Below are 27,959 nucleotides of genomic sequence, written 5' to 3'. Positions count from 1 at the left end.
GCAGTCCGTGTATGCTTCGGTATGGCAGACCTTGGGTTTAACCATAAAACTGCACGAAGGGGTGAAATCATTTCTCAGGTTAGCTAATTTGTGATTTCGGGTGATTTCTAAATCTTGTTCTTTTGTTAATTATATTGGATTTAATTCCTTTTTCCAAGCTTTTATCCCAACAACTACTACAAGTTATCCTGATAGATACATTTTTAGTCTATTTTATTATTATCCTGAAATCATTTCACAAGTTATCCTAACCACGAATAGGTGAACAAGTTTTAGTGCGTTGTATTTGGTATCAAAAAAACTAATTGATATATAATCTAGATTTTTTATCTTTTAGTTTATGTCTATGTAATAATACGCTGAACAAGTCACAGGTGTATGGCTGACATTCGGTTTCTATGTCTTCCATTTGTTTATACCTAATTCTTGACTTTCCAAATTTTGCTGCTAATGTTACATTTGCTGTTTAGCAGTTTTGTGGAACCTAGGGCATATTGTTAACATGCTATATAGTTTGAAAGAATGGCTACATGAAATAACTATTCTCCCTTGGATATCTACAAGCAAAGTATCTATTCAAGATTACCATTATGTTATTTTATTACTATGTTTTTTGGCTTACCACCGGTGATGCTTAGGCTGAAAACATTTTGGCTTACCACTGGTGATGCTTAGGCTGAAAACATTTTGGCTTACCACTGGTTATGCTTAGGCTGAAAACATTCTTTCCAATGTTTTGCTTCTGAATCTACTGAAATATAGGACTGACATGTTTTTTTTTATTAGGTGCAAGAGGTGTTAATCCCATAACCTTGTTAGTACTTCATGATTTGCTATTGTCCTTAGAAAACACTTTGTTTTTACAAAAATGTGGTTGTGATTTGCCTATTGACTGACTAGTTGTTCCTTGATATGCCCCATAGCTAGGCCTTGTTCTAAGGAGGTTTATGAAGCATTGCTTAATTTTGAGTCTTTTTATACAATCATGGAAGTTATTCAATAAAGAGAAGTGACACTATCACTGTGGCATCATTGTTCAACATGTTGGGAAATCTAGGGGCGACATCATATACGCAGTAGAAGAACAGAAAACAAAAATCCCATATTTCTATAGAAAAATAGTCTATTATTATCGTACGAAGATTGGTGCGCAAAAACCCGTAAAACCAAAAAACTACACGTGTTAAGGGATGTGCGTTATCTAGGGAGATCGTATATCCTTGAATTCCTGTAGATCTGTGGGAGAGGATGAAGGAGATCAACTGTCCTTTTCTCTAGTGATAATTCATATGGCAGAGGCTACAAAGACGCTTCTCAAATCGGTGCTCAAATCTTCTCGCTGCACGCACCACATAACTAAGAAGGGGCCGACCTTTCTTGTTATTCACACGCCCCAAATAGGGGCTGCAGGTTGACGAGGAGAGGGGGAGAGGAGAATAGGAGGTGGCAGCCAAAAGGGTCTTGCCTATGGCCCTTTGGTTCCCTCCTATTTATAGAGGTCTCCTATCAACTTAACTCTAATGGATCCTGCCCTATTGAGTATTGGATTTCCATCCAACTACCCAAGCCTCTTAGATTAGTGAGTCTCTACCTAATAATCTATCATTGACTCTTATTGGATCTCATCTATGGGATCCAATAATTCAGGGGCTCCAACGGATATCTCATATCCGAACTTCTACTCGTCGCAACACCTACCATATGTGTGTGACTCTCTAGGCCTAATATCAAGTTGGCCGTGAGTCATACCTATTAGAACTTCTTCTGGCTCAGTGAATTATTATCTCCATAATTCACTTGACTCATCGACTACGGGCGTACTAGGTCATTACGCCGCAGTCCCAGACGATACAGGGGAATCCAATCCATTGGACTTATCTGTCGTTAGTTACTGTGTATCTGTAGTCCCTCATCCATCTAATATCCTAGAGATCGTATACCGGACATGGTGCTATCAGTCTCATATGGTTTCGACTTGAGTCTAGCTCTAATCGGATTCTCTCAAAGAACTCTTTCTCTCTTAATCCAAATGACCCTAGCTAGGGATTTGCTTGAGCAAAAACACATGAGATATTTCTCTCATGATACTGAGAGTGGATGATCCTCTATTGACACTCAATAGCCCTCGTAAGGTTGACTGCCACTTCCAATGACCGGTTGTGCTAGATCTAGAACTTCCAGGTTTATAAGTCTGATATCAGTGAGTGAAGTACTCATACAGGACATCCTTGGTGTCTCAAGTCTAGGGATCAGATACACCACTGAGACGACGGAATCGTTGTCTGACAATGAGGCATCATCAACCATCCAGCATTCTGTGAGTGGATCAATAAGTGAACTCATTCTCCAATGAGCACCTGCGCGGTATCCTTAGTGTCCCTACACGAGCATCTATGACACCAGCCGCCTCCATCATATGAACGAGTATATAATACACCAGTCTATCCGGTCACCTCGATGTCTCTCTCGAGTGACCCATGACCGTGATTATTTAGGGTCTATGTTTAAAGGCGAATCAATCTCATTATTATGATCTCATCACGATCCGATTCTCATTGCACAGATCCATGTACATCACAATATATGCAGCATGCAAGATAAAGTGATAAAATGCCAAATAATATAATAAGCAAAAAGAGTACATGTCATGTCACACGTGCCATCACTCACGTGATTGGCTTGCAAGGCACCTATGACTAGCACAACATACTTTCTAAAATAATTCTAGATATCCTCAATCTGTGGCAAACATTGGAATTATTTTCATATCGTATTTAAACTGTCAGGGAGGTAACATTTAGTTCATGCTCACTGTAAAGTGTATTTTATGAATAATAGTTTCTAGGGGCAAAACCATGTTGGTTTTGAGCTTGTTGTGATCCTCTATCAATTACTGGAATCTAATCGAAATGCCCATATGTGTTATTACATCCTTGATGCAACATGAGACCTGTGACAATGCCCAGGTGACTGGTACATACCTGACCGCTATGTCTCCATATAGTCATTGTGACAATCCAGCAAGAGCATATTATTTCTGTTCTAATTCATATGACGTTTGCAAGTGGTTTATTATGGTCCTTGCTTTGATATATTTGCACATTTGTTGCTCATATTTAAATAGCACAAAAATGATATTTTATCATAATTGGATGAAGTACTAAAAACTGATGGCCACTTCACTTGGCAACACTAGTAAAATCATTTGGTCCTTGATGCTTTTTGTGGGTCTAGGATGTCAACCTTTTGATTACTTTAAAGGAAGTAATTACTAGCCGAACTTGAAATGTATTGTCTTCTCACTGTTTTTTTTTGCCATTCTCATTGCTTTTTGATTTGCAGTATGAGTCATGTGCAAACAAACAGCAGCTGATTCACTTGATCATATCTAGTTTTTCTTGAATCTTGTAAAGTGTAGTAGTAGTATTCATTTTTTACACTTTTTAAGTCCCTGAATTAAAAATTGCTGTAATTTTGGTGCATGAATTTGTAGTTTTAATCCTTTATATATTTTAAATGTTAAATTACTGGGACCATATATTCTATGCATTGTGCACTGATGGTGATTCATTAGGTTGTTGCCAATCTGTCAAAAGTATATCCCAAAGATATGGAAGCCCCTGCTGGAGGGGTTGATGACATGACAAAGCTCTCTTATCTGCATGAGCCTGGAGTTCTGCAGAATTTGGCAGCCAGATACCAACTGAATGAAATTTATGTAAGCTGCACAGCATTTATCATCCAAGTTACAGTTCAGGACATATGCTCTTTTTGAAACAATGTTCTGATGTGACATGTATTTCTGTGGCAGACTTACACAGGAAATATTCTGATTGCCATAAATCCATTTCAAAGGTTGCCCCATCTATATGATTCTCACATGATGACCCAATATAAAGGAGCTCCCTTGGGTGAGCTAAGTCCTCATGTATTTGCAGTGGCAGATGTAGCATACAGGTTTATCACTTTTGCATACAAGATTATTTTTCCTCTAAATTCACGAATTTACTCCAAGCTGCCTATATGAAACAGGGCAATGATAAATGAGGGGAAAAGCAATTCCATTTTGGTTAGTGGTGAAAGTGGTGCAGGTAAAACTGAGACAACAAAGATGCTTATGCGCTATCTTGCTTATTTGGGTGGGCGTGCTGCTACTGAAGGGCGAACGGTAGAGCAACAAGTACTCGAAGTAAGTTGAGAATCTCTGGCAATTAGTAAGCACAGTTCAACTGGAGCTTCTGTGGTAGTCCATGCGCATGTTCTTTTTCTGAGTGTTTGATAAGTGACTGTTTTTCCAGTCAAACCCAGTTCTTGAAGCATTTGGAAATGCAAAAACTGTCAGAAATAACAACTCCAGGTATTGAACAAGAAGATTTTGATGTAAAATTAAATGTTACCGTACAACATTATAGTCTTTATGAGCATCTGTGTTAATTCATACATTTTTAAATGCATGCAGTCGTTTCGGCAAGTTTGTTGAGATCCAGTTTAATAGGCAAGGTAAAATATCAGGTGCTGCCATCCGTACCTACCTTCTTGAGAGGTCCCGAGTTTGCCAGGTTTCTGATCCAGAGCGTAACTACCACTGCTTTTACCTTCTATGTGCTGCACCACAAGAGGTGTTGTTTTTTCTGGGAATTATTGTCTGCAATTGATGTATTATGATGCTTAATGGAGAAACATCTTTTAATCTTAACATTCGGTAGTTTCTGTAACTAATTTCTGTATCACCTTGCAGATAGTTGACAAGTATAAGTTAGGAAAACCAAGTTCATTTCATTATCTTAACCAATCAAATTGCTATGAATTGGTTGGTGTGAGTGATGCCCATGACTATTTGGCCACCAGGAGGGCTATGGATATTGTCGGAATCAGTGCACAAGAACAGGTAAAGATTAACTTTCTGTTAAGCATGATTTAAACCAAGGTATGCAATACCGTACCGTACCGGTGTTTTGAGGTTGGCTCGGTACGATACCAGGGCATACCGAGTGGTACACTAGGGCGTACCGAATAATTTTATATATTTTCTTTATTACTGTAGCACTTTTAGTACTGCTACAGTGTAATACAGTAACACTGTAGCGGTACCGGACGGTCCGCGTATCGGTATGCCGTCGGACCGGTACATACCGCCCGTATCGGGCGGTACCATTCGGTACTGCATACCATGATTTAAACTACCAGAGAGACCAATATGTATTGACCGGTATCTTATGGTCTAACCAAGTACTGGTATCAGAATGCCTAACTTGGTGCCACTTGATATTACTGCCCATTTCCATTTGTATTGTTTTTAAGTGGTACTGGGTGTTGTAGATTGGCATACTGCTTGGTATTTCAATACCAAACCAGTCCGACAACTAATCGGAATCAATATAGACCAGTATATAAAAAACCTTGACTAAAATTATGTTTGAATTTTTATCTGTTGGATCCTTTTGCCAGGATGGAATTTTCAGGGTTGTTGCAGGCATTCTTCATCTTGGAAATATTGATTTCACTAAGGGACAAGAAGTAGATTCGTCAGTTTTAAAAGATGACAAATCTAAGTTTCATCTCAAGATGACTGCGGAGCTTCTCATGTGAATTCCACATTCCCATTCCCTATTCCTGTTGCTTTTAGATGCTGCTACTTAAGGTTTTGAAGGTATCATGTTTCAGGTGTGATTCTGAGGCTTTGGAAGATGCTCTGTGTAAGCGTGTGATGATAACACCTGAAGAAGTTATTAAGAGACCACTTGATCCTCATGCTGCAACCATAAGCAGGGATGGCTTGGCTAAAACTATATATTCTCGGTTATTTGATTGGTAAAGTACTATCTCATGACCCAATCTCATACTTCTTTAAAGTTGCTTCAAGCATTAATGATATAGTAAGTTAGTAACCACCAAATGATGAATCTTGAAGAAATTTGTTTCATTAAACTACAGGCTTGTTGATAAAATAAATGTCTCAATTGGACAAGATCCAACTTCTAAGTCACTGATTGGGGTCCTAGACATCTATGGTTTTGAAAGTTTCAAGACAAACAGGTAATAATTAAGAAATAGAGGATTTCATTCATATTGTGTCACATAATATTTAACTTTATCCCTAACGCTATCATCTTCTATAATTTACCTTCATTGTTTTGCAGTTTTGAGCAGTTTTGCATCAATTTCACAAATGAGAAACTACAGCAGCATTTTAACCAGGTAATTGCTTCTTAAATGATACATTCATTCTTTTCTCTAGGCTGACAAAAAGTTAAGCTAGGAACCAAGATTTCACTTAGAAGATGCAATATGTAGGGCCCAAAGTTCCCAATTTAGTACAACCCCATACCTTTCCGGCATGAGAAAATTAAAAACGTGTTTCAAATGGTTATTTAACTATTAAGTTAATTGCAAATTGTTCTTTCAGCATGTTTTCAAGATGGAGCAGGAAGAGTACACGAAAGAAGAAATAGATTGGAGCTACATTGAATTTGTTGATAACCAAGATGTCCTGGATCTTATTGAGAAGGTTTTTTATTTATTTATTTGTACTTGCACATGATTTTTGAATGTTCTATATAGTCTTGTTTTTCCTTGTTTGCACTTCCCCTAGACATGTTAATCAATATCCATCATTCACATATTTGTGTGGCTTGTGTTTACTGTATATGCCTATTAACTTTTGATAATGTGCAGATATTGATCAATAATGTTCGAACTTCTAACAGTGACTGGTAGTTTCCATGTTCTATTTAGTTCATGTATCATGCATGGTGATGGTAAATTGTAGAATAGTAGTGATGTTGATGCATTAACATCATAGTTGTGATATTGTGGGATGACATAAAGCAACCTAAGATGGGGACTTATAGCCCAATCTCATTTGTGGCTCATGTTAAGAAAAGTTTCACTCTAGGTAGCATTAACAAAACAATAAAGGTCCTAAATAGAAACATCAAATTGAGTTCTCATATTTATTAACAGACTATAATAATGACCAGATGTTTGTCACTCTAAAATGGTCAAAACAGTTATGTGTGTTCTGTTCCATTCCCAGCATTCAGAATTATGTACTTCAAGAGCCTCGGAGTAAACCTACAGTTCCAAGAGTTTGCTCTAGCTACAAGTAGCACAGCTATGTTTAATGAAAGGATGCTCTATTTTTTCTTTGAGCACAGTAAACATATGTAATAGATGGTGTTGTTATATTATAAGAGATTGAGGGAGGGAACTTAGTTAGCAAAAATAGTTTAGTAGATTGTCTGAGATTATTTTCTAAGATTACATGTTTAAACAATATAGACCATATTGGCTAGTAGTAGTACAACAAACATATTCTCTTTAGAGATCTTCCCTGACTGTAAAAGTATTCTGGTATCTCTTTCGCAAAGATGTATGGCAATCTTTATGCATTTTCACAATGGTCATGCTAAATGAAAATTTATTTTCATGATATAATCAAGAACAGTAAGATGAGTCTAGTACCCAATAATATTAATTAATGTGAAGAATAGCAACAATGAGACCTTTATATGTTTTTGCACGTTAAGAAACTTTATGTAATACTCCACGGCGGAAAATAATCTATGTAGTTGACCCTAAATAGCTGGACCATTATGGCTTGTTGTTATTGAAGGAACTTTAATGGAAACTGTTTGTGCTAATAACTAAGGTTGCTATTTTCTTATACAGAAACCTGGAGGTATCGTTGCACTCCTAGATGAAGCATGGTATGGTCTTATTCTCTTTTCTGTTCTTGTTCTTTTCAATAAAATACTATTTTTTTGGTGTGAGACAATTTTTTATGGATTTTTAGAATGGACAACTTATTGTTTGATGTTAACAACCCTTTTTCCAACAGTATGTTTCCAAAATCAACACATGAAACCTTCGCGCAAAAGCTTTACCAGACATTTAAAACACACAAGCGCTTCATCAAGCCCAAGCTTTCTCGCACTGATTTTTCTATAGGCCATTATGCTGGCGAGGTTGGATTTCTTGATTTAGCTGAAAATAGTTTTAAGCATTAAGATTTATTTTTGTGTTTGTATTCTGTTATTAGGTTTTATATCAGTCTGACCAGTTCCTGGACAAAAATAAGGATTATGTTGTGGCGGAACACCAAGATTTGTTGAGCGCATCAAAATGCTCATTTGTTTCAGGCCTTTTTCCTTCTTTACCTGAGGAGACATCTAAGTCTTCTAAATTTTCATCCATTGGTTCTCGATTTAAGGTGTATACTTATCTTCCTCAGTTGTTGAAATATTAGGATTATTCTTTTTTCATTCTGGAGAACAATTTGGGGCCTCTCTTTTTCTGTAAAATATGCATCTAATTCCAGTTTGAAAATTTTGCTGCAGCTGCAATTACAGGCCTTGATGGACACATTGAATTCCACAGAACCTCATTACATTAGATGTGTGAAGCCGAACAATCTTCTAAAACCTGCCGTATTTGAGAATCTCAATGTCATGCAACAATTACGCTGTGGTGTGAGTATTTTTGGACATTTGCAATGGTCCAAGCAGAGTTGTTATTTTATATAGTAAGCAAGTCTAAATTCTATCATTGTTATTCTTTTTGGGTGTCATTAGGGTGTTCTTGAGGCCATCAGAATTAGCTGTGCTGGATATCCTACTCGTCGTATATTCTATGAATTTTTACACCGTTTTGGTGTTCTTGCTCCAGAAATTTTGGAGGGGAAGTAAGTTCGCATTGTCTTTCATTATGATGGTCTACATGTGTTCTTTATAGTTATTTATTAGATTTCATGACTTTCATTGTATGAGGAGCTTTTCTATATGCTTTTTGAACAGCAATGATGAAAAGATAGCTTGTAGGAAGATTCTAGAAAAGAAGGGGTTAACAGGTTTCCAGGTGATCGCTAACACTGTTTTTCAGCATAGCATTTTACATGGTGAATTTATTGTGCTTTTGAATGGCCTTGTAAAAAGATGATTTCTGTAATCTTTCTAGTACTATATTTTTAAGCCATTTAGCACTATTGATGGCTTGACTAAACCTGTCACTGTAAATTTACATGGCAAAAGGCACCTTCCTATTGAATGAGCTCGTATCATGAATTTCCTTGCAAGTAACTACTGTTCAGGAAGTTATCTGTTGCCATTGCTTTAAATTTGTTGATCACTTGTAGACGTGCATTTTTTAATTTTTGACCATTGATAGAAACATTTTAAGATGCATGAGGTTTTATACTGCTTCTTGATTTTGCAGATAGGCAAAACAAAAGTTTTCCTTAGAGCTGGTCAGATGGCGGAGTTAGATGCTCGACGAGCTGAAGTGCTTAACAGGGCTGCAAAATCTATTCAAAATCAAATACGAACTCATATTTTGCGGAAACGATTTATTGCTTTACGGAAATCTACCATTCTTGTGCAGTCATTATGGAGAAGTTTGTTTCACTTTAATTACTGTTGCTGTGTAATCTTTGGTTCTTTACTCATCTAACATGCTTGTGTTTCTAGGAAAGCTGGCTTTTAAGTTGTTTGAACGCATGAGAAGAGAAAATTCTGCAATAAAAGTTCAGAAAAATTTGCGTCGATACAAGGCTAGGAAGGCTTATACACAGTTGAAATTCTCAGTTGTTGTCCTGCAAACTGGTTTTAGATTTTTGGCTGCTCGGAATGAGTTTAGGTTTAAGAAGCAAACTAAGGCAGCGACTGTTATTCAGGTTAAAACTTCTTCTCTTCTTACAGAATTAATGACTTTGTTCACAGTTTGACATTCTTTGAAACTTCAATCTTACATATATATATAATATTTTTTCTTCTTTTCTGCTATTTGAAGGCCCATTGGCGTTGTTATAGAGCTCATTCATACCATAAGAAGCTAAAGAGGGCATCGATTGTAACCCAGTGCCGATGGAGAGGAAGGGTTGCAAGGAAAGAGCTTAGGAAGCTCAAAATGGTTGGTATTCTTATGATATAACATTATTTATAGAGGTTGATGCGCACAAGAAAATGTGATGAAACTGCATACTTCTTTTGCTTTCCTCTTCTTTTATCTTTATGTGTGCTAGTAAAAAGTCTTGCAATTCTAACAATCGATAGGAAGACTACATCAATGTTTTTCACATACTTTCTTGATTGTGGGCACTTTTCTGTGAAGAAGGTTTGTTTGTTATAAGAAATATTTGATTTTCTTGTTTTGATGGAGCTTGCTAACACATATGTTCACTCCTTTGGTACAAATAGTCAAATACAATCACAAAAATGAGCAAGGAAAAAATTACTTACTTTCCTTGTTATTGAGGGGTGTGCACAAATGTATAGAGGGACTGCAAGCATTTGAACGGCAAAGCTTTTGATATTACATATATTTACTAATAGGATCAATCGTACAGATAAGCATAAAAACCCTTTGTAGATTTTCTGGGGAACTCGTTGATTTGTGATATTTTTAAAGGATAGGTCATCTTAGCTTTGATACTTGAAGTCTTGAACAAAGGAAGAAAATGGTAGGCCAGTATCTATTAGGTTCAAATTGTATGGATACGCATTGAAACCTGTTCTAGATCTTTAAGGGCACTCATCGGTTTGTGGCATCCTTATAATATGTTGCCTCTTTTGATACTCAGACAAAGAAAATAAGGAAAACCTAGCATGAAGGGAGTAAGCAACTTACCAGCCAAGTGGGAAGTCTGTTTCCTTTCATGTGTACAAAAGAAAAAGAAAGAAATTTTTTGAGTTTAATTGAAATGTCTTCATTTGCAGGATGAATGAAAGAGAAGTTTAGAGAGAAAAAAGAAAATAGGTAAATAAATGATTTACCTAGTAGAAGGCTTATTTTTACTGTTAAGGAATCACTGCCAAATGACTGAATCAAAACTTAGATCATATCTCTATCAAAGGACTAGCAGGCCTATCTGATGTGAACACTTATGGCTTAAGAACCCACCATAATCAAACTGTAGGTTGTAGCTCAATATTATTGTTCTCAAAAGATGATAGTCAGAATTAACATAAACCCGAAGTTTCTAGCAAATAAGAAAGGAATAGTTGTATTCAACTGAATAATTTATGAACCCTTCATTAGTGTATGGTCTTTTTCTTTGATGGACTTTGTTTCAGAGGTTCATGTCAAGTTGTCATTGGATCTGTAGACCCATAAATTTTTTGTGTTCATATCAGAATTTTTTTCATCTTCGGTTAATGTATGGAAGGTCACAATCTTTGTTTTCTTGCCATTTCTTGTGTTAAGTTGGTTCACATTTTTGGCATTCAGATTACACATATTTCCATTGAGCTAGTCCAAGGCATTAGGTAAATGTACATTATGTTCATAAAGGCAACTCAAATTTGTTGAACGCCTGCATACTGTCTAGTCATAAACATGTGAATCCACTGTTTTTAGACAATGTTGATGAAATTTAAAGAAATAAAAATTCTATTAGGTTCCATAAAGGTGTGATTAGGTGGCAACCCTGCATTTTGGGTATTCTAGACTGATGCCATGAGATGGATATTGTGCTTCTGATTGAATAAATTTAGTATTCAACCATGGATTTCCTTGTCTTTAACATCTTGGCCTTCTGATGTTATGGGCCTTTTCATATTAGTCATCTATGTGATAAATTATTGTGACATGAAATCAAATCATTCTTTTCTTTTTAATGATTCTGCATACTAGGGTATGAGGTATTCTATATCTATATAAGAAATTTATGCAAGTCATGACTTGCAATAAGATCTTCAATCATTTCCATTCACCACCTTGTGTTTAACTGCTTAAACATAGGTGATAAGTGACCGGTTCTTTTTAATGATTCTGCATACTAGGGTGTGAGGTATTATGACATGTTTAAGGTGTGCACATGAAATCAACTTGTGTCTAACTCCTTCTCCCACGCGGGGCGACGTCGCCTCGTATATATATATATATATATATATATATCGTTCCGTCTGGTAACGGGCGGTCCGTGTATCGGTCAACTGACGGACCGGTACATACCGCCCGTACCGGGCAGTATTATTCAAAATTGCATATCTTGGAAAAAATAAAAAAAAAAAGAGGTGTCGTTTCTTCTCCCCACATGGAGAGAAGAAATCGCGGGGGAGAAGCGGCGGTTTCTTCTCCCCGTGTGGGGAACGGTTTCTTCTCCCTTTGAGGCTTCTTCTCCCCACGCGGATGAGGAGAAGTCGCCAACGACACTGAGGCCTCGTCGCCTCAAACGAGGAGGAGGCGACATCTCATCTGCGGTGTCTAGCGAGGGAGGGCGGCGACGGATCGAGATCGTCGAGGGAGAGCGGCGTCGAATCTCCATGTTCTCCCTTTTCTTCTCTCTCTTCTTCCTTCTCCCTCGGCTAATATTGCCCGCTACAGTAATGGGGCAGAAACAACCCAATCAACGGTACCGCCCGGCAGCGGGTGGTCCGTGTACTGGTCTGCTGGCGGACTAGTATGTATCGCCCGGTACGGGCGATATCATTCGAAATTAAAATCCTTGGGAAGAATTATCTTGAGACTTCACATTATACAAAGATGATGCAACCATGAGTACATCCAAAATTTAGTGTTGGTTGTATTAACTCCAACATAACATTTTGCATTTGTTTGATTCATTTAGTTTATGATAAAACAGCTCCAACTGATTATTGATTTCATGTGCACACCTTAAACATGTCATAATACACATGATTTTCTTCAAGTTTCTTGATAATCCCCATGTCAAACTCTTTTGTATGTTTGACATCCACAGATATTCACTTCCTGAGGAACTTAGTTAAGTTGTAACTCTTTGCAACTAGATGTGATCATCACCAATTTCAAATTATAATATGATAAAGCTAGGACCTCTTGAAAAATCCCAACAATCCTCTTAAGTTTAATAAAAAAATTAAAGAACCAATATTACTTTTAATCACAACTATCACTATTTTGTCTTTGTTTAGCCCTGGCCATTGAAAGAAATTTAAGTAACTTCTTGCCCTTTGAATCCTTTTACTACTTCCATCTTTCTAAAGTAATAGGACTTTTTTTCAGATACCAAGCTTCTCATCTACATAGATTCCTTTTCTATTAAAAATGGCATTTAAATGATGCACTGATTTATTTTCCAATTTTCTGGCAACAGTTGTTTGCCCTATTTTATGGAGAAGTTTCTAACAAATGTCATGTGTGATATTCTAGATAGCCATTCCAAGTTTAGTTTCACATTATTTACCAACAGGGCATGCCCTACTTAGTGCAAGGAATGATGTCCTTAGATGTCAGATTATTTAGAGAAGAGACCCGATTTATTTTTGCCTAATGTAAATCAATTAGCTTCAAATACCTTGATCTCTCTGTGTTCTCCTCCTATTGCATTTTACAGATCTATTTAATTTCCTTAATGAAACCTCCTATAAGTCGATCTGTTCAAACCTCCTATTGCATTTTACAGATCTCTCTGTGTTCAAGACCCTAGGATTTTATCATAGAAGAAAGGGGAGACAATGAGATAATCACTTTGAGGGGATTAGCCTCTTAGGGTTTGTTAAAAGACTGGAATAATATTTCATTGATTGGTGAAAAGAAACAAATGCATCCTTATTTATAGAGTTTCACCCAAAGTCCACCAGGATTTGGACTCTTAATAATAAATAAATATTAAATAAATCCCTATCCGACTCTTATTGAACTAAACAAACTCAATAAAACATTATTCAAAAGCTCAGAAAATAAAGGGATCCTAACAATTCCTCCCTCTTCAAATCAACCTTGTCCTTAAGACTTAGTAGCATCAAACTCAGGGAGCTTCTCTTTCAACACTTCAGTCACAGGGTATCTACAACGCATCACAACCCGTTGATCAAATAAGTACGGTCTCCACTTCTTGATAGTGTAAGCAATAGGTTAGTCTTTCGGTGTAGTAGTCATTGCAATCTTCTGGAGAACCCTCTCTATCTGATGGCCAGTGCCAATTGTGACCTTACTTCCATGTCTTCTTTTTAGGATTACCTGTTTTCCATTAATAAAAAACTTCATGATTATTTTAGAAAAATTTCAAGAAATATCACCCAGGGTTGATAGCTATTTAATTCCGAACACCACTTCGAAGTCTTCCAAGGGTAGCAAAAGAAGTCCACAAGCAACTCTTGACCTTGTATAATCAATTTTATCTTCGAACATTTGCTATCACAAGTTAAAATCCGTCTATTAGCGATCTTTACTTCGAATTTGTTACAGCTTTCAACGTGGTAGGCCAATCGGTTAGCAACCTTATTATCCATAAACTTGTTAGTGCTACCAGTATCAATCAAAACTGTAACATGCTGATGTTCCAAAGTTCCTCTAACTTTCATAGTTTGCGGGTTAAAGTAGCCGGCTAATGCATGCACTATATGTATGATAGGTCTAACATCTTCATCAGAATCATACCTTTATGATCGGAGTCTACATTGTTAGCTTTCGGTTCCTCCTCAATTGGTTCAATCATCAGAAGTTGCCCTTGTTTACATCGGTGCTCCCTACTCCACTTTTCATCACAGTGCCTACGCAAAACCTTCGCTGATCTTTTCTTGAGTTCTTCTCGAGTTAGTCTTCGGGTGTTAGGGTTTCGGTTGGGAATAGATAGGGCGGGTGACTTGCTGATCTTCTGTTTGTTGTCACTTCTGTTTCGATGATTTTCCCTGCTGATTTTTTCTTCATGCAAATGTGCAAATGAGATTGCAGCTATCATAGTGCGGGGTTGGTAAGCTTTGACTTCACACTGGATATCTAGATTAAGTCCTTTAATAAATGTTCCCACCAGTTGTTGTTTGGACCAGTATCTGGCTTGATTTGACAATCGTTCAAATCTGCTTTGATATTCTAGCACTATAGAATTCTGACGAATTTTAGCGAGCTGCCTATCAATATTCTCATATTCAAATGGTCTAAAGCGAACGAAAAGCCCTCTCTTGAATTGCTTCTACGAGGGGACCCCGTGGCAGGTTTCGTACCAATCATATCATTGAATTGCATCTCCATCTAGTTGGATTGAAGCTATTTCCACCTTGGATTCTTCTGGAGTTTTGTGAAAACGAAATTTTTTTTCTGCCCTAGAGATCCAACTGGTCGGATCTCCATCTTCCCATCTTGGAAATTCCACCTTCATGCGGGGGTAGCTTGTGTCCTGTTCTTGGTTCCTTTTTCTAATGTCTCCAGGTCGGTTCAATGTAAGACTTGAACTTTCATCTTGTTGAAGCTTGCTAAAGCTCTCCAGTAAGCTCATTTCTGTTGTCTAGTCAAGGGCATCAGCACTGCCCTATTCGGTGCAGCTATTGTGAAGCTTGCGTTGAGGGCGTGAGGAATCGTTGCGAGGCTACTGAGGAAGCGGATGCCTAGAGCAGCGTGAGGGCTCGTTGCAGTTGCTGCATGCGCGGTTGGAGGCAAAAGCATCGTCGCGAGCGGTTGCGACCCAAGGGGAGGCAGCGAGGGTCGCGGTTGGGAGGCGGGTGTCAGTCGAGGCAGTGTTGAGGGCGTGGCTGGGAGGCGGTTGTTGTCGATGCTGGTAGTGAAGAGGGGAGGAAACAACGGTGGCTGCGGCGGTCGTGGGGAGTTGCCCTGTTTCGGTCGTCGCGAGGAGGGATGATCGAGCGGTTGCGACTGCGACTGCGACCCAAGGGGAGGCAACGAGGGTCGCGGCCAGGAGGCGGGCCACGGTGGTCGCTAACCGGGAAGCAGCGGCGGTGGTGGTGGCAACCGACGGCTGCGGCAGCAAAGGGTGCTTTGTTTCTGTCGCACCGTAGAAGGAGATGCTAGCGACGCCGAAGGATCACGAGCGGTTGAGGAAACAGCGGTGGTTGCGATGGTCATGGTTACCCTGTTTCGGTCGCCGCGAGGAGGGATGGTCGAGCGGCTGCGGCTGCGACCCAAGGGGAGGCAACGAGGGTCACAATTGGGAGGCGGGCGACAGTGGTCGTTGGCCAGGAAGCAGTGGTGGCGGCCCTTTCTCGCTAAGCAGGATGGTGCGTGGTGCCCTCACACTGCTCTCGGCTAGGAGGCATGCTGTTGGCAGCGCCGTCTCTGGCGGAGGCGCATCTGAGGCAACTGTAGAGATGCCGAGGACCGCAGTTGCTTCTTCTTTTCTTTTCTTTCTTTCCTTTTTTTTTTAGATGATGATAGCTACGGCGAGGTGTTGTGAGAAATTGCAACGAGAACGCCGAGGATCGTTGCTCTGATACCAAATGAGAAGACCCTAAGGTTTTATTATAGAATAAAGAGGGGGAAAGGGGATGATCACTTCGAGGGAATCGGCCTCCTAGGGTTTGTCAGAAGACTGGAATAACATTTCATTGATTGGTGAAAAGAAACAGATACATTCTTATTTATAGAGTTCCACCCAGAATCCATCAGGACTTGGACTCTTAATAATAAATAAATATTAAATAAACCCTATCCGACTCTTATTGAACTAAACAAACTCAATAAAACATTATTCAAAAGCTCAGAAAATAAAGGGATCCTAATAAAACTTTCCAATAACTCTGCATTTTGAAGAGTTGGCTTTTTACTCTCTTTAACATTTGAACTACTTAGTTGTTTTTTTGATGTACCTTCTTTGTGTGTTGTCAGATCCATATAATATGTAAAGTTTGCATATAGATGATTTTGCATGTTTTTACTTTCAAAACATTTCTTCTTGGATCCACTGTTTTATATTTCTTAAAATTACATCGGTTTTGTGTGCTAGTTACTTCCCTCCAAAAGATAAACAAAATATTACTTTAAACATAATCTACATCCCCAATTACGACAATATACCATGGTACCACCTCCATGCATGTAATGGTTATTGTCAATACGTGAAGGAAAAAAAAGCAAAACCTGATATCTTCAGATTTATTTTGGACTATCAGAGAATAATTTTGAGTTTGAGTCTCTTGTCTATTTATATGTACAACAGATCAATAACAGCCATAAATTCCTAACTGTATGGGATCTACTCCATGGATCCTTTCTATTTATCAGATCTTGTGACACAAAAAACGTATGTCTATATGCTTATATTATTGTAGAACTGTTCCCTTCCTCTGAAAAAAACTATATTATTACCAATTGATCAAACACTGAAGAAACAGTTTCAAATGCAGTTGTGTTTTGCAGTAAAAAGTTTGTTCATTGAAGGGGTTTCTAGTGTTCCTTGATAACTGTATGTTTTAATTTCTTTAATTTGTTTGGTTCAGGCTGCACGAGAAACAGGTGCCCTCAAGGAAGCAAAGGATAAGCTTGAAAAGACAGTGGAAGATCTTACATGGCGTTTACAATTAGAAAAGCGTTTGAGGGTAATGTTTGGACATTTAATAGACTATCCATAAGGTTAGATATGCTGAAGTTGACCAATAATGGATGAAAGAAACTTAGGGCAATCACATTCAATTTTCGATTATCTCATTGAATCTACAAATTGTACGCTCTCTGTTATATTGTTAAGCATATGGTACTGAAGTTGACAGGGATAACTTAATTGTGAATGGATACAGACGGACTTAGAGGAAGCTAAAGGACAAGAGATAGCAAAGTTACAAAGCTCTTTGCAAGCAACACAAAGTAAATTGGATGAGACAACTGAAATCCTTGCCGAGGAACGAGAGGCTGCTAGAAAGGCTATTGAAGAAGCACCCCCTGTTATCAAAGAAACTACCATTCATGTTCAAGATACTGAAAAGATTGATTCCTTGACAGCTGAGGTGGAGAACTTAAAGGTGCTTGGCTTCATATAATTGGCCATACCTTAACAGTATTAGTAAATTTATTTGTTTGCTCTATATTTCTGAAATATACCGGGTGTTTGTTTAATGGTTTTCACTTAAAAGCAGGCTTAATTTTAATCCCCCATATTACTTTTAATTATTCTGCAGGTAGAAGCATTAGATAGTTGATTTTACAGTAATAAGGCAAAGGGGCTACATTTGAAGGAGAACTAAAATATGACAGGGCATCCCCCTTTACAAACAATGGGTGAAAAACATTCTTAAGTAGTTAAGCATGAAATTTCTTTGTTTGCAAGCTATATGTATTTAATATGTTTCGAAGAATGACGTAGGCTTTAATATGGGTGGATCAGATCTCATAACTGCAAATAGTTACTGATTTAATTAAGATTGAAATAATATCTGCTCGCATTATGATTATGGTTAATGCTTATTTTGGAAAGTTTTTCTAATGAAGCAAATTACTAAGTGGGTAAACATCATTCCTTTTCTATACATGTTACAAGTAATTTACTTTAGCCAATTTATGTAGTAGAAAGTGTCTTTTGAATATGAACATCTTGACTTGTTTTATTGTAATCTTCTTGTTTTCTGCCCTTTTAGGCCTCATTTCAGTCAGAAAAACAACGAGCTGATGATGCTGAGAACAAATTCACTGAAGCACAAAAAATAAGTGAAGAAAGACAGAGAAAGTTACATGAATCAGAAGGAAAAGTGCATCAACTTCAGGAATCTTTGCATAGGTATAATTTCTTACTCTTATATCTGGCACATTCCCATGTCACTGAAGTACAGAGTAGGAACCTGACATGTAGATGTGATGATGTCACATCTACATAGGTACACACAAGGAAGTACAACTTTTCTTCCTAGATCAAAAAATGGATGGATGTCATGGAAGTTTCACAGTTTTAACATGTAGATGTGATGATGCTTACTGATAAAGGCAATGGGCATAGTGGCATCTGTTTGTTGTAAGCCAGCAACTGTTTTGTAATTATTTTCAGAACTTGACATGACATTGCTCATAGGTAAATTTCCCCTGGCATAGGGATGATGATCTGTTATCTGATCATCTACATAGTCCTATCCAATGCAGAAAATATTCTTCCTAGCAATATTTCCTTGTTTAAAACTCTGCACTCAACATCTTTACCACTAAGTGTATACCTCGGTTCATTCATGATTAGTAACCTAAGAAATCTGGAAACAAGCATCCATTTCAAGATGAGGTTTTTGTTATTCGAATCAATTTAGGAGATGTTGGAACTGCTTTATGCCCTAGAGGTGAATGACACAGACAATTTTAGAGCAGTTGGTGATAGTCTCACTATGTTGAAGGATACTGCAGATAAAGCAACTTAAGTTGCATACTTTTGCAGCTTTAGCAAGGTAAGTCACAAAGCTGCAAAACAATTTTGAGTTGACTGTTTGAGACCTAGGCAATTCGAATTTTGTAAAGTAACAAAACCTGCTTTGTTGGGTTTCAGTAGTGCCTTGACCCAAGATTTGTCACAAAAATATGGTCAAAATCTCTCTCATGGTACTCCGACTGTTGGTCTGTATCATCTCATTTGAGGTCATCAGAAAGCACAAATGGTCTTACAGATCATTTTTTAGAAATCAGTTTGATGTTAAGGTGTCCTTTCATGTTAAATCCTCTTCCCAAAACCTCTGAACCTTTGGCACTGCATAATTGCTTTTGTTGGTGGGCACTATCCTCTGGTCAACAGTGATTATTAATAATAGAGCACATGAAAAGTATTGTCAGAGCGAGATGCAACTGTCTACTCCTGATGCTTTGTTGAGAAAAGTCCAATTTAGGTTCCTCTATAACGTTTTGTTCACAAGGATGGATGAGTGCAGATTTTTAGGTTACATATGATATTTATATATGTTCTAATGTTTTCTCACTCATCAAGATTGTGCATGAGTTCCATAAAACTTCAAGAGGAATAGAGAACTTCAAAACAAATCAGGAGATGTCTATATTCCTCTTGGAACATATTCATGCACCATAATCTGATGTTGTTTGGAAACACAGTTGAGGATTGGACTAAAAGTGCTGTTGGATGGAAAATTGCTTTATATAGAACATGTTACATAATTAAGGTGTTTCAGTTTGGCATGATATGAGGTCTTAATAAAATTTCTCTTAATTGTTTACAATGAGCAATTGAATGTAGTAGATAATGCCATCTACATCTACATCTACATTCAATTCTTTCTTATTTAGGATTGAAGAGAAGCTGGCAAATGTAGAATCAGAAAATAAAGTACTTCGTCAGCAGGCTGTATCCATAGCACCCAGCAAATTGTTATCAGGACGTTCTAAATCATCGCTACAGGTGAATGCAACAAACTTCTTGTACTGTATGCCAAAATAACTCTAGCAATTTTTATTTATTAAACCTTTTATTGATTTGTTTGACAGAGGAGTTCTGAAAATGGTCTTGTTATTAATACCGAGACCAGAACAACTGCAGTAAGTTGATGTTTCTTTTGATTTTCAACTCCAGCTACTTGAAACCTGATAAACTTCAATTTGTTGTTTTATTCTCAACTAAATGTGTTATGTGGTTTAGGATCCACTTAGTGCATCATTCAACATGAGGGAGAATTATGAAGTAGAAGATAAGCCACAGAAATCTCTCAATGAAAAGCAGCAGGTTGGATAGTTGGCTTGAACAGTTTTCTTCTTTCCTGCAATGGTGCTTGACATGCGATCTTTGAATGAATTCTGGCACTCCAAATTGACTTGTTAACTGGTTTTACAGGAACATCAGGACTTACTGATTAGGTGTATTGCGCAAGACTTAGGATTTGCTGGAAGTAGACCTGTTGCTGCTTGTATTACTTATAAATGCCTTCTACAATGGCGATCATTTGAAGTTGAGCGCACAAGTGTCTTTGATCGTATTATTCAGACAATTGGTCATGCTATCGAGGTTTCAACTATTCTATTATTTTTATTATAATTTCTTGCTCTTGATGAGCTTTGTTGACTACAATGAGATGTTATTCTTTACATGTTGAAGACTCAGGATAATAATGAGGTCTTGGCCTACTGGCTTTCCAATGCATCAACTTTGTTATTGCTACTCCAACGTACACTGAAAGCAAGCGGTGCAGCAGGCATGGCACCACAACGCCGACGGTCATCGTCTGCCACCCTTTTCGGGAGGATGACTCAAGTATTGAAATATCTAACTTAATTGCTTGTAAAAAGATTTTCTACATTTTTAAAGTCTGCTTGGGGAGACAGTTTCACAGGGACACTTTTTTATTCTGCACATGTTTTTTCTTAGAGTTTCAGGGGTACCCCACAAGGTGTGAACCTTTCTTTTGTGAATGGAAGTTTGACTGGAGTAGATAAATTACGCCAAGTTGAAGCAAAGTACCCTGCTTTGCTTTTCAAACAGCAGCTTACTGCATATGTAGAAAAGATATACGGGATGATCCGGGATAACTTGAAGAAAGAGATATCTCCCTTGCTTGGTTTGTGCATTCAGGTAAATATAGTCTGTTTGTGCTTTAAAACTAGGCTAATAAGGATGTTGATATTTATATCATGTTGCTGCCTTGCTGGTATTATTTTGTATACTGTTTTAGAAGTTTTACCATAATTAGCTGAAGAAGTTCTTACATTGAATGCTTGTTCATTGGCATGTTCGGTTCATTTCCATACATGGAAAACTCAGGCACCACGAACTTCAAGAGCTAGTCTAGTCAAAGGAACTTCTCGCTCACTGGGAAATGCTGCTGGACAGCAAGCTTTGATTGCTCACTGGCAAGGGATTGTTAAGAGTCTCGACAGTTTCTTGAACACGTTGAAAGCAAATCATGTCAGTTTATTATCCATACACAATGCCAAGTTTTATTATGGTGACTTTTTGTTCTATTCCTAAGAAAGTGTCCTTGAATATCTGTTGGTTTTGGTCACAAATTATGGTCGGGTTAGAGAATTTAATGCAACTGAGTATAATCAAATTTGTCAAAAATGTTCCAACCCCATTTTTACTTCATTCTGCGTTTTTTGGTTATGATTTAGTTGTGTATCCTCTGACTTCTACTGTGTGTGTCCTTGTATAACCAGGTGCCCCCATTCTTAGTTCGAAAGGTGTTCACACAGATATTTTCCTTCATAAATGTGCAGCTATTTAACAGGTGCACTTTTTTGGACAGTAACTAGTGTCCGAATGCATTTTTTGGTGGACAAGTGAGAATTATCACTGATTGTCTCTGTTTTTTCAGTCTTCTTCTGAGGAGAGAATGTTGCTCATTCAGTAACGGTGAATACGTTAAAGCAGGATTAGCTGAACTAGAAAATTGGTGCTACAAATCAACTGATGAGGTAGTTCTCTTGGTTCCAGGCTAATCTTCAATAGATGCTTACACCAGGACAGGCAAATCAGTCTGTTCTTGTTTTCAGTGGTAGCCTTGCCCTTTCTCTATACTATTTCTTCTTCAATTTTGTGTAACTATTGTTGTTTCAAACTTTCAATAACATTATAATACATGAAAGTAGACCAAGATTTTTTGCTATGTCAGCTTATTCATCTTAACTTCTTTGTCGGCATAGATTTCCGAACAAAAAGGAACTAAAACATATAGGAGTACAAAATCATAGTTAAGGTGCATGACTGCATTCATTACAAGATTATATATACCGGTTGGACCATTATGGACCAATCAGTATTTATAACTTAATACTTATTAATATATCATTCATTTTATTATTATTATTATTATTTAAGGATACTGTTGATACATGTTAGTATGGTGGCTGGATGTTAATATCTTGCCTTCATCATATTGGCAAGTAGCAATTAGTGAGTTTAACATCAATTTTCTGATACCTATGTGGCTTACTATTGTGTTTCTGCTAATTTACAATTGTAAAGAAAAGAGATTAAATATTAAAATTTAATGACAGCATAGGATGTCATTATTGCCACCCGTTTGTTTGTATTGTCCCCTTTCCTTGTCCAAATCTAAACATCAGAAATACACTAGAAAATATATTCGCATCCCGCTTCAGAAATCTATAATCATTTTAAGAAGACTAAAAAAAAATGATGACTGCATGTTTATTCTTACATTTGACCATAAGACTAGGTTACTTGGCTGAGCTTCATGGATCCATCAGCTGCTCATTGGTAATTGCTTAATCTCCTTTTGGTTCTCTCCCTATTGGGCATCTTAATCAATCAACTCGCACATCTTCAGGATCACTGCAATCTTTATTGGACATATTGAACCTTCAGTTCCCTCAAGTCTATCTAAAGCTGGTGCTACCTTAAAGATATGATAAATTCAATTATTTCTTGTTCTATATTGCCTAGCAACACTACTCACCAATCCAAAAGTTGTCATCTCAGTTGCATTAGTTATCTGATACATTGTCCACATTTGTGTAAGAGCCTTAAAAAGTATTTGTTGTTTACCTATTTAACTCAAGGTCTTTATTCAGTTACCAAAGAAGACCCTCCCCACCTAACCTCTTATGTTAGTTTTTCCTGTTCATTCTTCGATGTGAAATTTTAATCTAAAATGACAAAATAATTTGGTTCTTAATTTTTCTTGATAATGTATTACCTATGTATTTAAGAATTAATGTTATTGAATTCTTGTGCTTAATCTTAGTTTCAGTTATTCTTGAAACCCTTGATTTTGCAGTTTGTCATTCTTGGACTTCATTTCCAAATATAACCTCGTCATCCAAGACAATTTCCTTAACAAATGGTATAAATTTATGCCATGAAACCGCATTTAGTGAATTCTATCATTTAATGTATGCTCTTGTTATTCCAACATTACAGAGCTCTCTAAAGCTAGTCATGTGGAGCACATATGGACTAAAAAAGCTGTCTTCTACAGAAAGAAGAGAATCTTCTTTAGAGTGTGGATCTTTATATATAACATTGTTTCCTGGACTGCCCTTGAGAAAGTTCTACATGTGTATAATGCCATAAGTTATTGTAGTATTTTCCCAAGATTGATTTCCCCAAATCTCCTTGGAAATACAGACAAATTTGGTTTCAAGTATCATCCCTTCATATCACTCTTTTTCTTCCTAATGATCATTTCAGCCATTAGATTATCTAAAAAGCAACAAGCTGTTTGTAAACTACCCTTTCATGCGTTCCAAATTCTTGGAAGAAGCCTACTGACATTTCTCACCATTTTAACAGTAGAAATTTTTTCATTGAGACCAGTGATTTAAAAAGGCGCTCGGGCGCTCGCCTAGGCGCTCGGGCGAGGCGAGGCGAGGCCCGAGCGCCTTGCTTCATTTCCAGGCGGCGGGCTTCAAAGAGGCGCCGCCTAGGCGCTCAGCCCAGGCGCCGGGCGCTTCGGGCGAGCGCCTGGGTTAAACTAGGCGACCGAACCAGCGGTTTAGGTCTAGTTCGGTCTCCGATGCTTTAGTTGGTTCAATTGAACCAACTAAAGCACCGATATCAGCGCGACTTCCCCAACCCTAACCCTGCTCGCCATTCACGCTGTCGCCACTCACCGCTCCCGCTGCTCGCTGCTGTCGCTGCTCCTGCCACTGTTGCCGCTCGCCGCTCTCGCTGCCGCTGCTCACTTTTACTACTGCCGCTACCACTGTCGTCGCTTGTTGCTCCCGGTCCCGTAGCCGCTGCCTTTATCGCCGCTCTCGCAGCTCGCTGTTGCTGCCACTGTCGTCGCTCGCCGTTGCCGCTATCGCTCCCGCTTTTCTCAGCACCCTCGGTTTTCCCTTACACTCTTCTCTTCTCTTTCGCTTCTTCTCTTTCGAAATCAAAAGTATACTGTTAACAGTATACTGTATACTATTAACTGTATACAGTATAACACTATTATTTTGATTTTAATACTATTAATTTTTATTTATTTGAAATTATTGTTAGGTTTCAGGATAAATGGCTAGTGTGCATTTTGAAACTTTTTGTTAATGTGACATTATGATTTTGTATCTTAGATTTTCTTAATTTAATGGTATATTTTTATTTAAAATTTTAAATAATTATATTTATTAATTATATTATATATTTTTATAATTTAACGCCTCACTTCGCTCGGGCGAGCGCCTAGCGCCTCGGGCGTTTTTGGACCGTGGCGCCTTTTGGCGCCTAGCGCTTTTTAAATCACTGATTAAGACTATTGATCTTAAATTATCTTACGAGTTTTGATCCATGCTCATAGGTAAAGATGATTAGACACTTTCAACAGCTTTCAAGCAAAGCAATGTTTTGTAATCATCAAAATTGGTTGTGAGATACTGGTGCCAACTTATTATTATGCATACTTCTTGAGGAGCGTAATAAGAAGAAATTGGTATCATAAAATACATAGGCTGTCTAATGGCAGAAATCAGTTCTTCTGCTTTGTATTATTGCTGTGTTGCAACAGAATTCTTTCAACTAGGTTACTTCATTGACTATGGCTTGTTTCTGATTGCAGTATGCAGGTTCAGCTTGGGATGAACTAAAGCATATAAGACAGGCTATTGGATTCCTGGTAATGTTGTCCTCTTCATTGTGTTATGCAATATATGTCACGTGTAGAACCAGGATAGCTGTTTCATCAGGCACAAAATAAATCCTTATTGTGGAAGAAATTTGTATGCCCAATTTGAACATAGTCGATAGAAAAATATTGCACTACCCCTTGTTCTTTGTGAATGTCTTTTGACTAGTTATATATTCTTTGACAACGCCTATGATATTCAATTTGTATAATGCACTAATGCACCCTGTGAGTAGATTGCAAAATTTGCACCTGGAAGTTTGGCAACAACCCTAACAATTTGACAATTTTGTTCCAATTAATTTACAACTCGTGAACAATGGCTTATTCAGGTCATCCATCAAAAGCCAAAGAAGACCTTGGATGAAATTAGCCATGATCTTTGCCCAGTGAGTGAGGGCTCCTGATATTGCTTTGTTTCTTTTTCCCTCCCAACTTTCTTGAAAATCCAACAAACTTTGTTTTCTACATTTGCAGGTACTAAGTGTGCAACAGTTATATCGGATAAGTACAATGTACTGGGATGATAAATATGGAACACATAGTGTGTCCCCTGAGGTAAGATCCATGTTGGATCCATTAAATAAGAAACGGTTCAAGCTATGACAATGATATGTTAATTGTGTGATGCACCAATATTTCGTTTATGTGATTCATTAGGTTATATCAAATATGAGGGTGCTGATGACTGAAGATTCCAACAATCCTGTCAGCAACTCATTCTTATTGGACGATGACTCAAGGTAACACATTTGCAATTACTCCTTGAATGAGAAGCAAATCTTTGCCCATTGCTCTTATGATCTTTCAATAATTGTTATTCCATGAGATAACTTTTGGCTGGTTATTTTACTGTGTCGAATATGCAGCATACCATTTTCAGTTGATGACATATCTAAGTCGATGGATCCGATTGATATATCTGATATTGAGCCGCCTCCACTTATTCGGGAGAACTCAGGTTTCATTTTCTTGTTGCCACGCACGGACTAAGAACCTGAGACAGTTTCTCATTCTTGTTCGATTATCGTTAATGTTTGAGTTTCAAATGAGGTGACACTTATCGTCAACCGCTTCAAGACAATTCATGTTTGCAAGATCAAAATCCTTTCCCTAGTTTCAGTGCAGTGTGTTGCATGCAGAAACCAAGCGCATCGATCGAATTCTGCCAAGATGAGGGTCTAGTCTCCCTTTTCTCTCTTTTCTTTTGATGGGGCATTTTGTATAGCCCTCTCAATTGTAAGCATGTACAATGAATTATAGCACTACTAATTTGATTTTTTGCAGTCTGTTCATGTGCCATCCAACTGGAATTTTACTCCAGACATAGCATTCACCTAGGAAAAACTTTGGCAGCAGTTGGCTTCGGTTGATGGTTCCTCCAGAGACATTCCTGAATCATGGATTAAGGTCAAATGTGCAGACTGAAATCGTGCAAATGAGTATGTAGAGTAAACGTGCACTTAATGTGCATTCTTTTCCTTTTTAGCTTTTGCTAAATTCATTTGGACAGAATCAGCATAAATGTTGAAGTTGATCTTAAGAAAGATGTCATGCACAGCACGTAGGAGATGGATAATTGTGATCACACGAGTGTCTTGTGTACAACTGTTTTGTTTGGAGTGTCCATTAGTCATTGGTAATGTGTGTGATATCGAAGATGCTGGACAGAGTAGATGAAAACCAATAATGGTACAAGAACTCGAAGCTCCTCGTCTTCCTCATCTAAATGCCAGGCCAGGCCAACAGAGGAAGGTGTTCTTGTCTCCATCTGATGTGATGAAAGACCAACTCCGTTCAATGTCCAAGTCTGAGAATGGACAGTCGGTTCCCATCTTTAGGTCTTCATACACGCAGACGCTTCTTTTTGCCTCGGAAGCAGATTTGATGTAAGGGAGCTGTTCCTGCAATAAATAATGACTTCTCCAAGGGACAAGCTTTTATGTTGCCGTAAGAACTTTTTCTAGAGAGAGAGAGAGAGAGAGAGAGAGAGAGAGAGAGAGGATGCTAAAATCTCGCCTGCTAATTGTGCGTTGCATGGGATTGGCAGGCTGTCGATGCTAGCCGAGGAACATCTCGTGTACGAGTCATCATAATCTTGGAATGATTCTGGAGATGCATGTAAATGGAATGATCATTGGTAAAAAGCGAAAAAGTGATTTGGCGATTAATGATTGATTTCTTCCTACGAAGTTTACATAATGATTCATCGATATCAAGCATCATAATTTGCCATAAGGATTTCAGGCATGTCCGCCCTCGTCTAAATCTTATTTCTTTCCCCCATGCATCATCATTCATTAGATAAAAAAACTTGTTTTCTTTTCTGTAATTACAAGAACAGAATCATGCTCCCTTGTTGAGGTGCAGTTAATAGCTACTCATTGCAGTTTGACCGAAAGCTCACTGACGTTGCGAGTGCGATCACATCATTGCCAAAAGTATGCGAACCACAAAAAGAAAAGCGAGGTGGGAAATGCTGACAGACACACACACACACACACAGACTCTCTCTCTCTCTCTCTTTATTGTTCCTGAGCAGTAGTTTGCTCACGACGAGACTGATTACTGCATCGATTTCTCCGAATCATGGTTTAGCCTAAACTCGATCGATTACTTGCACGGTGTAATGCGTACGTGAATATAAGTAAGCAGCATTCGGGGAGAATGTAAATTATCGAGCCATGAATGACCAGTATATACTACTTGCGTTCCCTTTAATTCCCAGTTCCGAGAGTAGACAAGGAATGGCTCCGAAACCACGGTCAATCACAT

General features: G+C 37.9%; 1 protein-coding gene across 2 annotated transcripts in view; it reads left to right on the top strand.

Moving 5' to 3' along the window:
• Positions 1-26,772, top strand: part of LOC103981403 (myosin-11-like) — a 29,408-nt gene extending 2,636 nt beyond the window's left edge. The window contains exons 3-40 of one of the 2 annotated variants that reach the window (XR_001977484.2): positions 3,575-3,718; positions 3,812-3,957; positions 4,033-4,189; positions 4,299-4,357; positions 4,460-4,619; positions 4,739-4,888; positions 5,449-5,585; positions 5,665-5,811; positions 5,935-6,036; positions 6,141-6,198; positions 6,407-6,508; positions 7,672-7,709; positions 7,841-7,967; positions 8,042-8,212; positions 8,340-8,471; positions 8,574-8,683; positions 8,796-8,856; positions 9,214-9,391; positions 9,465-9,670; positions 9,787-9,906; positions 17,148-17,246; positions 17,445-17,666; positions 18,279-18,418; positions 19,912-20,023; positions 20,110-20,160; positions 20,261-20,344; positions 20,453-20,623; positions 20,714-20,869; positions 20,984-21,187; positions 21,377-21,520; positions 21,772-21,842; positions 21,930-22,029; positions 25,119-25,175; positions 25,517-25,573; positions 25,662-25,742; positions 25,845-25,927; positions 26,054-26,363; positions 26,472-26,772. Coding sequence is in view for 1 of the 2 variants with exons in the window: in XM_009398130.3 (XP_009396405.1) it covers positions 3,575-3,718; positions 3,812-3,957; positions 4,033-4,189; positions 4,299-4,357; positions 4,460-4,619; positions 4,739-4,888; positions 5,449-5,585; positions 5,665-5,811; positions 5,935-6,036; positions 6,141-6,198; positions 6,407-6,508; positions 7,672-7,709; positions 7,841-7,967; positions 8,042-8,212; positions 8,340-8,471; positions 8,574-8,683; positions 8,796-8,856; positions 9,214-9,391; positions 9,465-9,670; positions 9,787-9,906; positions 17,148-17,246; positions 17,445-17,666; positions 18,279-18,418; positions 19,912-20,023; positions 20,110-20,160; positions 20,261-20,344; positions 20,453-20,623; positions 20,714-20,869; positions 20,984-21,187; positions 21,377-21,520; positions 21,772-21,842; positions 21,930-22,029; positions 25,119-25,175; positions 25,517-25,573; positions 25,662-25,742; positions 25,845-25,927; positions 26,054-26,177 (4,461 nt within the window). In the remaining variant the exon portion in view is untranslated. Of the gene's footprint in view, positions 1-3,574; positions 3,719-3,811; positions 3,958-4,032; positions 4,190-4,298; positions 4,358-4,459; positions 4,620-4,738; positions 4,889-5,448; positions 5,586-5,664; positions 5,812-5,934; positions 6,037-6,140; positions 6,199-6,406; positions 6,509-7,671; positions 7,710-7,840; positions 7,968-8,041; positions 8,213-8,339; positions 8,472-8,573; positions 8,684-8,795; positions 8,857-9,213; positions 9,392-9,464; positions 9,671-9,786; positions 9,907-17,147; positions 17,247-17,444; positions 17,667-18,278; positions 18,419-19,911; positions 20,024-20,109; positions 20,161-20,260; positions 20,345-20,452; positions 20,624-20,713; positions 20,870-20,983; positions 21,188-21,376; positions 21,521-21,771; positions 21,843-21,929; positions 22,030-25,118; positions 25,176-25,516; positions 25,574-25,661; positions 25,743-25,844; positions 25,928-26,053 lie in introns of both variants that reach the window. The other variant, XM_009398130.3, reaches the window with a different exon arrangement.
• The last annotated feature ends 1,187 nt before the right edge of the window (positions 26,773-27,959 follow it).

This window comes from Musa acuminata, chromosome BXJ2-4, assembly GCF_036884655.1.
Source record: "Musa acuminata AAA Group cultivar baxijiao chromosome BXJ2-4, Cavendish_Baxijiao_AAA, whole genome shotgun sequence".
NCBI classification, from domain to species: Eukaryota; Viridiplantae; Streptophyta; class Magnoliopsida; order Zingiberales; family Musaceae; genus Musa; species Musa acuminata.
Note: the sequence above shows the minus strand (reverse complement) of the source record. Positions and strands in the feature narration are given on the sequence as shown.